We start from the raw sequence: 13,455 nt of genomic DNA, 5'->3' as shown, positions 1-13,455 counted from the left end.
AACTGGCAGAGTTGGTGAAGGAACGGAGGGGATGTCGAAGATGATGGGTCATACATCCACCCACCCACCCATCCACCCACCCACCCACTCATCCACTTACTCCCCCATCCATCCATCCATCCATCCATCCACTCACCCATCCATCCAAAGATACACCAGCAGCACTGCTCTGTGCTGGGCGCTGGGCCGCTGTAGTGAGTGAGCAAGCCAGGCACAGTTCCTGCCCTCACCGGGTTTACTGGTCGGCTAGGCGGGCAACCAGGCACTCACACCTCAGCAAGCTCTGCTCTGTAAAATAGTGGGGAGAGGGGAGCCAGCCCTTGGTGGCTTACTTAGCCATATAGCACCAGAAACCATTGCTTGAGCACCTGCGATATGCCTGGCACTGGGCTTCATCATCTCACTTAAGCACCCCCAGCAGTCTTGTGCGAGAAGTCTATGTGTGTCCATCTTCAGTTTAGTCCTCTCAGCTGCTTTCCCTGACCTCTCCGTGGCTCATCTCGGGGCTTGCCTCCCTCTGGGGCTTGATTACCCCAGTCCTCCAAGTTGCTTGGTCTCTTGGGTCACCTCTGGCAAAGTTTATGTAGGTGGTTGGCTTTGCAGGTACCCGTGTTTGTCAGGAATGACATTTTCCCTTCCCTGCCCGCTTGTTTCTGACATATGAAGGGCACCTTTTAACAGTCTTTGGTTTTCTCACAGATCATTTAGATGTGACTGGGGAAATCAAGAAGGCCATACAAATTGGTTTGTTGGGGCTAAGTTTCTGGAGCCCTGGGCTGGAACCTGGCTACACTGCTCTGTGGCCTCATTAAAGGAGGGATGTAGTGAGGCCACAAGAAACAGCCTGGACCCCTGGGTCTAACCTCGAATCTTCTCAAGCCTGTGTGACCTCGAACAAGTTCCTCCCCATCTTTGGCCTGTAGTTTCCTTGCCTGTATCATCAGGGTGTTGGGCCAGCTGATATAGGGTTCTGTGATTCCGGAGGCTGCCTGGGGTGGGGGTGGGGGTGGGGGTGGGGCATCTTGAGCGCAACTGTTGACGGGGCTGAGGTCACCTTGACTTTTCACTGGGGCTGATCCAGCACAGGAATAGGGCTCCTCTGAGTCTGCCTCAAAGCCTCTTGGGCCACCCAACCTGGATGAAATCATGGGAAGATTGTCACTCTAACTCTTCCTGGCTGAACTGTCTTCTGAGATGAAGGAAGAGTGTCCTCTCCCTCCAAGGAATACGTTTCTAGAGAATTGGTCCTGTTGGCTTTTTCATGATTCTTTCATCTCGAAGGCAGATACTATTTCTAGAGGAGTGACTACCCTTTTACTTTTGCCCAGGTCACCTTGGAAAAAGCAGCCTGAGGCCAGCAGAAGTAAGACCTTGATTTATGGAGGGGCTCTTGGTGCCAAGGGGCCCCATGCGCCCTGCAGTCACATCATTCCTGGGCTTCATGGGGATTTGGGGAGCTCAAGAGTTACGGAGGAATAAATTCCTGGATGGCTGCACCTCCGCCCTGAACTTTGGGATTCCAGAAAGGCACAGCTGCAGGGCTTAGAAGTTTTCATGGCCTGCTCCTGACAGATCTTCCCAAGATGTCCCTGTGGTGAGATCCGAGGTTTTTTTGTTTGTCTGTTTCCATTTGTCTAGTGAGTGAAGTATTACTTTTCAACAGTCGGCTATGTGCTTTAAGTTTATGCTGAGCCTCATCACTTACAAATGTGTTTACATAAATAGTCTTCCCTAGTCCTCATAACAACACTTCTTGATTAGAAGATTTTTTTATAGACTTTCTTAGTCTTTGGATAATGGGAAAGCTGAGCCATCTTGGGTGGGAATCTTGTGTTAGGAGCTCTGCCTTTCCCAAGGGCTGGAAATCCAGTCCAGAATTAAAAATTAAAACCAAAACCATTGTGGTGTATCAACTATCATTTGTACAATCCACTATATTTCTAGAGTCTTGTGATTTAGGGCAACCTGGCCAGATTCCTCCCCAGCCAGAGGGCCAAGGATTTAGGGGAGATTTATCAGATAAGATCTAGGGGAGAAATATCAGATAATTTTATTACCTGGGAGAGTTATTTGTCTCTGCGAAAAACCTGCCTCACCCCAGTTAATTTCCACGGTGGGACTCGGGCCTTTCTGTCCAAAATTCAGGATTTCATTTGCCTTTGACCAATGGGCTCTCTCTTCCATTTCTGGCTGACTCCTTCCCTTTGTCCAGCTGTCTCCTGAGCGTCTTTATCTGGGTGTCCCAATCGTCTCTGAAACTCATCGTGTTTCCAACCGTACATATCACCTGAGGCATTCACAGCTCCTCTCTTCTCAGCACCACCAAGCCAGAAACCTGGTATGTACCTCAGCTCTTCCCCCTGCCACATCCAATCAACCACCAAACCCCAGCATGGCCTCCAGGTCAGCTGCCTCTTCTGGAGGACTCACTGGTCCTGTGTATCAGGCCCTCTTGCAGAACACTTTGGGTACATTTTCTCTGTCTAATCATGAAGGCAACCCCATGAGGTAGGGATTTCTGTCTTTCATTTAAAGTTGAGGCAGCTGAGCCTCAGAGAAGGTCAACAATTCACTTAAATCATACAGCTAGGAGGTCAGTATTCTCCACTGGGGAGATGGCTGGGCTCTAGGCAGGCCACCCAAGGCTCCTGGGAATGTGGTGGTTGCAGGTACTCTGGTCCACCTGCAGGGGATGCCCCTGCCTCACGGAACTGCCCATGACTCCTTAATAGCCCTTTTCAACCTGCCCTTAAAAAGGGCTTATCTAAACCCTCCTCCCTCTAAACCCCACCATATAATTATACTTCTCAAAATATGCTCTCTGAGTGGGATGAGGACCATCATATGCGACAGACTTCTCCAATTTCATGAGCAGCCTCTATGGAACTCCCGGAGCAAAAGTCACGAGCCACCCCCACTCCAGATGGGGCTGCGTTTCACACAGCTGAAGTCAGCTCAGCTGCTGGGACTTAGTAAGTGGCCCGAGGCCTTCTGGGGACTGTCACGTTGCTGGGCCCTATAGCATCACACCACACCACACACACACACACACACACACACACACACACACACACACACACACACAATTAGAGCTCACCCACCCTGCTAACCTCTGTCTCACTCCCGTCTGCCTGCCACATCACCAGCATACTCTCAAATTAGCAGTTAATTTGATCCTCTGGATGTGTGTGGGTGTGTGCTTTGTCAACACAGTCCATGATAAAATTCCCTTTCCAGCTGAATCTGAATTTTGAGCATCCCTTTCTATCAGAGACAGAGTCATGTAAATGAAATGCAAAAAACAAATAGTGGTAAATACTCATTGGTAGTGACTAGACATTGGCTCCCTGGAAACAGAACAAGTCAGAGGGGTGCAAAAAGTTAAAAGCAATTTCGACTTTCTAGAGAGCAGGGAGGTAGAGTGGTTAAGTGTGCAGGCCATTGGAAGTTCAAATGCTGCTTTATCAGTCATTTGCCGTGTGACCTTGAGCAAGTTACTTACTGTCTCTGTGCATTACTCTTCTATCATGTAAAATGGGGAAAAAGAATCAGTCTCCTCACGGGCAGGAGTAAATGAATTGGTATCTGTAAGGAGCTGGTCAGTCTTAAACTGTGGTGGGAAGCCCAGCTGGGGGAATAAAAGAGGAATAAAAGAGATTATGCTAATCAGGATGGGAAGACTTCAGCATAAAAAAGATGCCACGGGTTTCAGGCAGCTTTCAAAAAAAGTTTAAAAATACATATGTAATTAAATTCTCACAATGTAAAAATTTCAAGCAACATAGATAAAGTTTAAATCCTCTCGGTCACACTTCCTTTCCCAGAGGTGATTACTATTGTCAGTTTCATGGGATTGCTTCCCTATCTTTTTCTTTGCATGTGTATACATATGTATGTTTCTATAGAAATCCATGGCTCTGCTTGACATTCTTTTTTTCCCTTTTTTAAAAAAAATACCAACATCAAATGCTCTCTTGGAGCTCTTTTTTTTTTTTTTTAAAGATTTTATTTATTTATTTGAGAGAGAGAGCACAAGTAGGGGCAGAGGGAGAGGGAGAAACAGACTCCCTTGCTGAGCAGGGAGCCTGATCCCGGGACTCTGGGATCATGACCTGAGCTGAAGGCAGACGCTTAACCAACTGAGCCACCCAGGCGCCCCAATGTTTTGGAGCTCTTTCCATGTCAGTGCTCATAGATTTATTTCATCTATGTGCGGCCAAATGTTTAAGTGTAGGCATGTACCATGGTTTGATCATTCTTCAGGTAGTTTCTTAAAAATTATTTTCCTATTAGTTTAAGAGCGGTAAAAAATATTTATGTTACTGTCCTCTTTCTAAAATGCAGGATTGAACATGTGGCTGCAGCTATCCTCAATCTTCAGAGAGTCCCCATTTCTGAAATAGGGCACACATTTATGTCCCCTTGTATCTCTGCTCAGCTTGGCAGCCCCCCTTCTCTGACCAGCCATCCATTCCTACACTCATTCGATGCTCATCCTCGCCTAAATGAACACCAGGACCACCCTTGGTCACTCTCCCAGCTGGAAAAAATTGTGTGTGTGTGTGTGTGTGTGTGTGTGTGTGTGTGTGTGATTCTAAGGCTCTTTGTACCTTTTTCACTTCTCCATACAGCAAATATTTGTCAAGTGCCTACCATCAGTCTGTCTCCTGTCTGTCACCATGACTTGGCTATCAGTTCCTGGAGGGATGAGATCATGTCTCATGCATAGGGGTTTCCAGGGAGAACAGATACCCTGGTTTGCCCAGCGTGGTTCCAGTCTCACCTCTTATCTGGGTGAAATTATTTGTAGTGCCCCCTTTCACTCTGGTTTAGATGAGAAATCATACCATCACTTTAGTTTTATGCACAATAGATGCTTACAATAACAGTTAATTGGAAAAAAGAATGGATATGGCAGATGAATGAATGTAATTTGCTTCTCACATTTGGAGATGCCATCTTACTCTGAGTTGAAGCCTGGAGAAAACACACTACATTGTGGACAGGTCATTTCACCCTGGGCTCTGTTGCCTTTGAGGGGTTTATAGGAATCCTATAATCCCCAGACATATGCTTGCAGGTAGTGGGGCATTCTTGTTGTAAGGTTCTAATGGGCCACACTAAGAAATGACTGGCACAAAGGAAACATTTATGAATAAAAGAGCTGATGACCCACTGGACTCAGGTTAGGAAGCTGCTTCTCAGACGGGGTAGTCCAGAGCAGAGCCTCAGCAGGTGGGTCTGGAGTTAGATCACCCTGGTGGGAATCCTGGTTCCGCTACTTCCTGCTGTGGAAACTTGAGCCAAGTCACTTCCTCCCTGAGCCTCAGTTTCCTTATCTGTAAAGTGGGGATAGTAACCCCACAGCTCTGTGGGGGGGAATCAGAGGCAATGAGGAATGTAAAATATCATATGAAATCATCTCTATTTGATCATTTTGACCTTCAGAATGGCTTTTCACATAGTTCAAGCTGGCAGGTCCCTGGCACGTAGTCAGTGAGTAAGAAATGGTGGCTATTAACAACTCACATCTAGTTGGGCTGATCTTTCTGTTTCCATTGCCTAGCCAAACAGGCGTTTCTTTCATTCAAAGCGTATTTGGGGCACGTGGGTGGCTTGGGGCGCCTGGGTGGCTCAGTCCGTTAGGCGTCCGACTCTTGATTTCAGCTCAGGTCATGATCTCGGGGTTGTGGGATCGAGGCCTGGGTCGAGCTCTGCGCTCAGCTCAGAGTCTGCTTGTCCCTTTCCCTCTGCTCCTCCTCCCCACAAGTTTGCTTTCTCCGTCTCTCTCAAATAAATAAATAAGATCTTAAAAAAAAAAAAGTCTTTGCCGAGTGCTGTGTGCCAGGAATTGCAGGAGGTAAGTAGAATAATCCTTATAACATTTCCAGTAGCGGGGTAGCATGTAAGGAGGGCTCCAGAATGCAGGTCAGAGACTGGTCCGTAAGAGTCATCTGGCAGCAAACCCATGACGGACAAAATGGGCCTTTGCTTATAGAGCATGAGGGGCTGCGGCACAAGCAGTCTTGACCTGAACCTGGCCCTTTGCTTCCAGACTAGCTAGAGAAGCCCAGACCTTTGTTTTCTCAGAGATCAGGGCTCAAAAGGAGCCTGGGCTGCCCAGAGGTGAAGCACAAGTGAAAAGGCAGATTTCTCACATGAGCCAGCCTGGAGACAAGGCAGCAGAGCTGAGCTTTCTGCCTGGGCGTGTCCTTTTTCTGGTTGTTCAGCTGGTGGATGAGATTCCACGTGCTGTCATTTGATGTCACTCACTATATTTAGTTACCAAAAATATTGCTCTCGGTCCCCTGGACCTGATGCCACTTGGGTGAAGATCCTGGATACATACCACTGGGCAGGCAGAATTCATCCCTGGCTGCTCTTTTATTTTGGGGGGAGGGATCCCACTTCCACAAGCTTTTGGCTCTGCTGAGGTATGGATCAGGTCCCATCTGGAATGAAGGGTCTGAGATAATGGAGACTTCAACTCCACTCACTGGGGACCTGCAGACAACATCCCGCAGTAACATGCAGACTCGAGTTGTATCCCAGACGACAGTGAGGGGAAGGAAGCTAGAATCGAGGCTGTTCTATTTTCTATGAGGCTGGTGGGGGTTCTCATCTTGACAGCGGGCAGAGGTGGCATGGCCAAAGGTACTTGCCTTGCTGAGGGAGAGGCCAGTTCTGGTAACATGGCAGCAGCTACACTCAGGCAAGAGGACCTTCTGGAGGGGCAAGGCTCTGTGCAGTGGGGCTGGGGAAGGCTGATGTCTATTTTATGCTTCTCTTTTCGGTATTATAATAATAAACTTTTGTTAGCCATTGCAGTCAGACTAGCTGGACACTGGGGATTTAAGAAATGTGCCTACTCTTATAATTGGGCTCAGCCTGGCAGAGAAGATTCTAGAACTATGCTTTCAAATGTGGTAGCCACTTGTGGCTAATCTGAATGAAGATGTCCTATAAGTAGAAAATTTAAAATTACATGCGTGGCTTGCATTACATTTCTATTGGAAAGTGCTGTTCTAGAAGTCTCAGGGTGACTTCCAGCCATCGTGTAGGTGAGCGGCCAGAATAGGAAAGCACCACCAGGCTGGATTTAACACACCACCATCCCTTGGGGAGTCTCAGAAATTGGTGGTTGGGGAAACCCTAGTGAAGATTGTCATTGCTGTGGCTTGGGCCACCTTAGTTGGGTATAAAAGGGAAGCATGAACTCAGAGAGCTGGACCACGGGTTAAGTCTGGGAGTATGAGAACTAGTGGTTTTCATTTTGCAGTCTCTTCTTAAGATGGCTTCACCAACACATCAGTCCAGAAGTCCAAGATGGGGCTGAGGGGTAAGAAGCCCCCAGGTCCATCCCAAAGAGCTCAGGAGTGGCTTCCAGGCTCAGCAAACAACTAGGTGGCTTTATTTTTGGGCTTTGGAGAGTTTGTTCACAAAGATCCTGTTAGACCATGGCTATGCAGTATGGACTTTTATAACATGGGTCAAATCACAAATGTCCCCATGTAACAATTCCATATTATAAGAACATGATATGATCCAGAGCAGTGGACACTGTTGGTGCCCTACCAGATCCTCTTTTGGTTGTGAGCCCATTCCCCAGCTCCTGTGATTTTGCTGCTAACTGCAGCTGTGATCCTCTTTAGATGATTGCTCATGGGCTACTGGTGCCACCTTACCCATTCAGAGAGCCAAAGTCCCCATAGCCAATGACTGGCTGGTGCAGGTGTACAAAACTCTGCCTCTAGGTGGGACAACTCTGAGCTGCACTTATGCTCCAGAGCTCTCCAGTGATCAGGCTGAGGCTACACCTCAAGTCATAGTCTTATTCGGCTTCTTCCCTTTCCCTGTCCTGTACCCTTCACTTAATAAATAATAAATAAGTTGTTCTCAGTTGCTCACTTCAGGGTCTGCTTCTGGGGAACACCACCAGAAAAACACAGCCAGACTTTATTGTGGGTATTGGTCTTGACCTTGGGTGGTGGCCATGTAATATACATCCACTGAATGTGTGGGGGATTCCAAACTCTTGAGATACCTTTGCTGAGCCCTGACCTTGTGTCCAGAAGAGCAGGTGTTGCAAGACCAGAACAGTGCCCCTGTCTGGCCTGCTTCACTCCAGGCCGTGTTGATGAGGCAACAACAAACATCACACCAACACATGACTTCCCCTCTGATGGTTTATTTTATTGCTATTTAATTAGGCTCTTCCCCAAACAGCTTTCGATCTCCATCATGGTCTCTCGTCCAGAAAGTTGAAACTGTGCCCTGCTTCTTGCCATCTTCATGGCATCCCCCCCTTCTCTCTTACACAAAATATTTCAAAATAAAGATCGAAACAGGAACTTAGTTGAGTTTTGCAACACAGAACTGTATCCTAGGCCTACATTTATAGAAAGTGGGGGGTGGGGAAGAGCGATGAGTCCACGGGGACTGGGGGAGGTGTGCACGCTGAGGGTAGTCACACGGGGCAGGGTGGGCAAGCAAGATGGAAATATGAGTCTGAGTCCTGGACGCTCCAGAACCGTCAGAAATTACCAACTTACCGATGGGGAGAGTTTTAGAAAAATCTATAAACACACACTGTCTCCACATGGGAGGTGCTCACTTCCTCTTAAGGTGGACTAAAAAAAAAAAAGAAAGAAAACCCCAAACCCCACATTAACTTAATACACACACACACACACACACACACACACGACAAACTCTAAGTCTCCAGATGAACAAACACTTTCAAATAGGCACTTGGTGTTTTCAGCTCTGGGGTTGCAGAGATCTGGGGCTTTGGCCCCCAAAGTCAGGGGCACAACAGTTTCTGAAGACTCTGGGGTCTGATCTGTCGGATGTTACTGGCCCAGCTGGGTGGGAAAGGAGGCCTGGTTGAAAAAGAACCCTCCACCTTCATCCAAAATAGTGATTTGCAGGAAGATCTGTGCCCTGGGCATTTCCTGAATATAGTGGTTTGCCGCTTCTAAAGAGCACATCACTAAAAGGGCAAATGCTGGCCATTTGGATGTGGACAGTGCATGTTGAGAACTGACTGGCTCCAGGAGGCAGGGACCAGGCCCAGTGTGCTACTAACCACCATATACCTCAGAACCCAGCACTGTGCCTGGCACTTAGTAGGCACACGACAAATGTTTGCTGAACACGTAAATGAAATAACCCAAGAAGAAAATCCTGTTCTCCCAAGAATACAAATTTATAACCCTCTCATTGGCTATAAACTGGTTCTTTTTAGCCTGCAAAATGGAATTCTAATATCACTTATTCTCCTGACATCAGCTGGCCCTCCAGGAAATTTTTTTTTAGTTGAAACCGAGTCTTTTGGGTTGGAGCCAGGGAATTAATCTGGTTATGTAAATAAGCGGGTGTTCAGCAAATGTGCTGGTGAACTTCCATGGGAGAGACAGTCTGTGTCTAAGGTCAGCAGCTGGTCCAGAACTGGCTGTTGGGCTGGGGGCCAGGCCAGGTCCTTAGATGTTGGGTCTAAGGTCTGGGGAGAAGAGGTGGGTCTTTAATCATATCCTGGGGGCAGGTCTGAGCCTGGCTGATGGTGAAAAAGTCCCTATCTAGCTGCTTAGAGGGATGGCATCAGGAATAGGAAGTGGAGGCATGCGAGGAGGGGGGCCAGAGACTGCCCAGGGAATGGAGAACCAGGCAGGAGAAGGGTATGGCTGAGCCCGGGCATCTACACCCACGGCGCTCTCAAGTACAAGGACGCTGGTCTGGGGGGACCCCCCCCAAGCATTTGGGAGAGCCTGTGTCCATCAGAAAGATGAAGTATAAGGAGCATCTTGGAAATGGAGAGGTCCGATTAAATCCACTTCTGGGGAAGGTTCTAAGCTAAATTATTGGACCCTCAGGGAATGGGGAAGCTAGTCAGTGATGTCTACACTGCAGAGAGAAAACAAGGGGATCTGAGAGAGGCTGGGAAGGAATGAATAATTGGAGGCAGCCACCTGCACACCCCAAGGGAGCTGAATATGAAATGATGACAGCAGTTCAAGGTACGTCTGGGGCCCCAGGGTCCCTTTCCATGGTATCTACCTTGACCTTCAGGGCATGGCTGCCAGAGCTGGCGATCCCAGAGCCTCCAGAACCTTCTTCCCTTCTCCCTTCCTTCAATTTTGGACAAGAGACTAAGGACTCTTTGGGGAATGGTTTGGGTACAGAGTTTTTGTTTCTTTGTTTTTCGTGTCAGGGCTAGACAGACACTAACCAAATGCACAGCTATTTTCAGGAAGGACCAAGTTGAGACTCATCAGAGGTGACTTTGGTGGACGCTGGGGTCCTTCTGAGAGATGGCAAAGTACAGATATCCCAAATCCCTACCCCCTTCCCGGAGGCCTCCGGGGGTGGGGGCGGCGGGGCAGTCCAGGCCTTGTCAAGTCCTTGCCAGGCAGGGGGAAAGCTCTTGTGGGGGGGGTTGGTGCCAGGGGTCTGGAGAAGGAAGGGAGGAGAGACATGCCAAGGCCCCTGAAGCCTGACCGTTGTGTTTTCTCTTTTTGGTAATGCAAGTGCCTGATTTGGGCTTTGATTGCTGAGGTATCCATTTCAAAGCAAGCTATCTCCAATAAGCACGTTGCCAGCCACAGGACTAGATTAAAGTCCAGGCTTCCTCCTCCCCCAGGCTCCTTTGTTTTAGAAATCTTGGCTGGTTTCTAAAGCTGACCATTTGGGCCCCTTGATTTTCCTCATCCTGAGTTTTACATTCCTGCTTTTATGTTTTAAATTCACCAATAAAGAAGGAGCCCGCAAAAGCCCTGGCCCCCACCCTTGACCCCCCAAAAAAGCAGAACCCCAGGCCTGTGCCATCTCTCTCTCCCTGCAACTTTGCTATGTGGCCCCAGGTGTGCTGTGCAATTTCCAGGTCCTGGAAATAATCATCCTTCCCCCCCCCAAGTTTCCTGACCATTATTGCTGAAGGGTGTCTTGCAATTGTAAGAACCACAAGGGCCGGTCCCACCACAATCCTGGTTAGTGACAGGCTGAGACCCACACAGCACAGCCCCCCACAGCTCAGGGCACCATGTGCCACCACTTGAAGGAGAAGGGCTTCCTGCGGACGTTAGTGCCGCAGTGCACCTCCCCCAGAAACTTGTGGTAGGCGGAGATGTCATCCACGAAGGTGCAACAGAGGCCCAGGGGCTCCAGCAGGGAGCGCACGTGCGTCTCCAGACAGCACACCTCCTCCACCTGGGGCCCGAACGGCTTAGGGATGCCCAGGTCCTTGTCGAGCACAATCATGTTCACCTGTGATGGGGGTGAGGCAACAGCTCCCATTTAATGAGCACCTACTACCCGCTGGGCTCTGTTCTAAGCTCTTGGGCATTCCTAACTCCCCTATGACGTAGGTGTTGTGATCATCCCCATTTTACAGATGAGGAAACCGAGGCACGGAGGGGGCAAAACAGCTCATACATGGCAGAGCTGAAGTGGAAAACCAGGGGACCTACCTCGGCACACATGTGTGTACAGGTACCAGCACGTGGTTATATGTGTATGAATGGGTGTGTGCATGCAAGTGTGTATCTGTGTGTGTGTGTTCTAATCTCCCTCCGTCTCCCAGAAGACTCTCCTCTATTGACAACAACATCCCTCCTGTCTGTAAAGGCCTTTTTTTAACTTAGAAGGTACTTTCCTATCTGTTAAGGGAAAGGATTTCCCAGAACCCCAGGGAGGCAGCTAGGATGAGCATCTCACCCCTAGGAGGGAATGCAGCCTGGAAGGGTGAAGGGCCTGGGTGGGGGGGGCGAGGCCACAGAGCGGCTCAGCCAGGACGGGGACCTGGACCTCGTGAGTGAACAGCCCCAGCCAAGGGGTCCTTCGGAGTCGTTCTGGATCTGGCTGCCCCTGATTGGCCTCAATGAGGTTTGGGGCCCAGAGTGCCTCACCATGTTTGGGAAGTAGGCTCTGGCCTGGCGGTCCTCATCCATCTTGAACAGAGCGGGCAGATCGATGATGTCCTGCTCTGTCAGCCCCAGCTCCTTCTTGAGGATGTCACGGTTCCAGTCCAGGCAACGCTGGGTGAGGGGAGAAAAGGGAGGCCAGGCAAGTGAGGGGACACTCCTGCCACTTTGTCAACACTGCTCCTGTCTGCAGCAGCAGACCCTGGGCCCCAGCACTCCAGGGAGAATTCTAGCGCTCACCTAGCCCCCCGTCACCTCTCAGTGCCCCTCCTACCAGGGTCCGGTAACAGTGGTAACAGAGAGGGAAGACAGAAGAGCACAGAAATCATGCTTTTATGTAGAAATGAGATGGGGACTCAGAAGGTGGGATCCGTTCATGGCAAACTTCCGGGAACTCTGACCCCCTAAAATAAATAAAAATCCAGGGCATATATGGACACTTGCATTTTTCTAGAGGGCAGTCTGGATCTTGCGTCATATTTTATTTATTTATTTTTTAATTAATTTGTTTTTTAAGTAGACTCCATGCTGGGCATGGAGCCCCATATGGGGCTTGAAATCATGACCCTGAGATCAAGACCTGAGCTAAAATCAAGAGTCGAATGCTTAACCGACTCAGCCACCCAGGCGCTCCTACATCATATTTTAAAGGGCCCCAGATGTCACGGGCTCTAGACTTACAGAGCTCTTGGCTCTTTGGCACTGTCTGATATGCTTTCCTTCCCTGGTTTCCTGTCTGCTTCTGGCCTCTGCTGACCTGCATGCCTGCCTTCGTCCCTCCATTTAGCTTCCGGCTTTAGCACAGGAGCAATGCAGGAAGGCTGGACCAAATGCTCATGGAGGCCCTTCCCTCTGACATGTGCCGTTGGTCCTTTCCTCTGGAAGCCGTGAGGATGTGAGCGGTGTCACTGGGCACAAACCCATCCCTCCCAGGGCCCCCTGCTCCGCCCTCACCTGGAAGTACTGGTTTTCTTGCACGAGGCTCTCATTGGATAGAATCTTGTTGATGGTGATTCGCTTGCTGCTCATCCCGCCCAAGCCTGTTGAAGTCAGAGGTCATAAGGGAGAGTCTGGCCTCAGGTACCCAGCCAGGGTGCTCCCCTCTATCAACCCCCACCCCCAGCTTTTGGGCTAACTGCTGGGAGGAGGGAGATGGAGCTGGGACAGGCTGGGACACAGGAGGGGAGCCCCCGGGAACCCAGGACCCTCTGCCAGGGTGACCATGTTGCTTGGACCAGGGACGAGGGGCTGGTGCCTTGCTCTCTTTCTGTCCAGAGGGTGGGGTGGCACAAGTAGGTATCTGGGTCTCCTACCTGGAGCCTACTTCTAAGGATAAGCAGCTGATCAGGGTGAGGGTGGTGAAAGCAGATACCCAGAGGTCACCCTTCTGTTTTCCAGACCTGCCTCATGCTCGGCCCCTGCCCTGGTCGCGCTGCCTGCACCTACCTCCTAGTTCACACATGGATTTTGGTTTGATTAGTGATACCTAACACTCATCGAGCATCTACTGTGTGACAGGCACTCTTCTAGATGTTTT

The 13,455-nt window shown here is 49.4% G+C and overlaps 1 protein-coding gene across 2 annotated transcripts in view; it reads right to left on the bottom strand.

The window, feature by feature from the left end:
- Window positions 1-8,172: 8,172 nt before the first annotated feature.
- PADI2 (peptidyl arginine deiminase 2) overlaps window positions 8,173-13,455 on the bottom strand; it is a 41,347-nt gene continuing 36,064 nt past the window's right edge. For both annotated transcript variants that reach the window (XM_028108310.2, XM_028108311.2), the window contains exons 14-16: window positions 12,873-12,958; window positions 11,904-12,032; window positions 8,173-11,262 (exon numbers count right to left, since the gene is read on the bottom strand). In XM_028108310.2, coding sequence (XP_027964111.1) covers window positions 11,029-11,262; window positions 11,904-12,032; window positions 12,873-12,958 — 449 coding nt within the window. In that variant the 3' untranslated portion in view covers window positions 8,173-11,028. The remainder of the gene's footprint in view (window positions 11,263-11,903; window positions 12,033-12,872; window positions 12,959-13,455) is intronic.

The sequence above is a fragment of the Eumetopias jubatus genome, unplaced genomic scaffold (genome assembly GCF_037043125.1).
Source record: "Eumetopias jubatus isolate StellerSeaLion01/CBP00866 unplaced genomic scaffold, mEumJub1_p1.0 scaffold_4, whole genome shotgun sequence".
In the NCBI taxonomy this organism is placed as follows: Eukaryota; Metazoa; Chordata; class Mammalia; order Carnivora; family Otariidae; genus Eumetopias; species Eumetopias jubatus.
The sequence above is the reverse complement of the archived record's forward strand: the minus strand, read 5'-3'. Positions and strand labels throughout refer to the sequence as shown.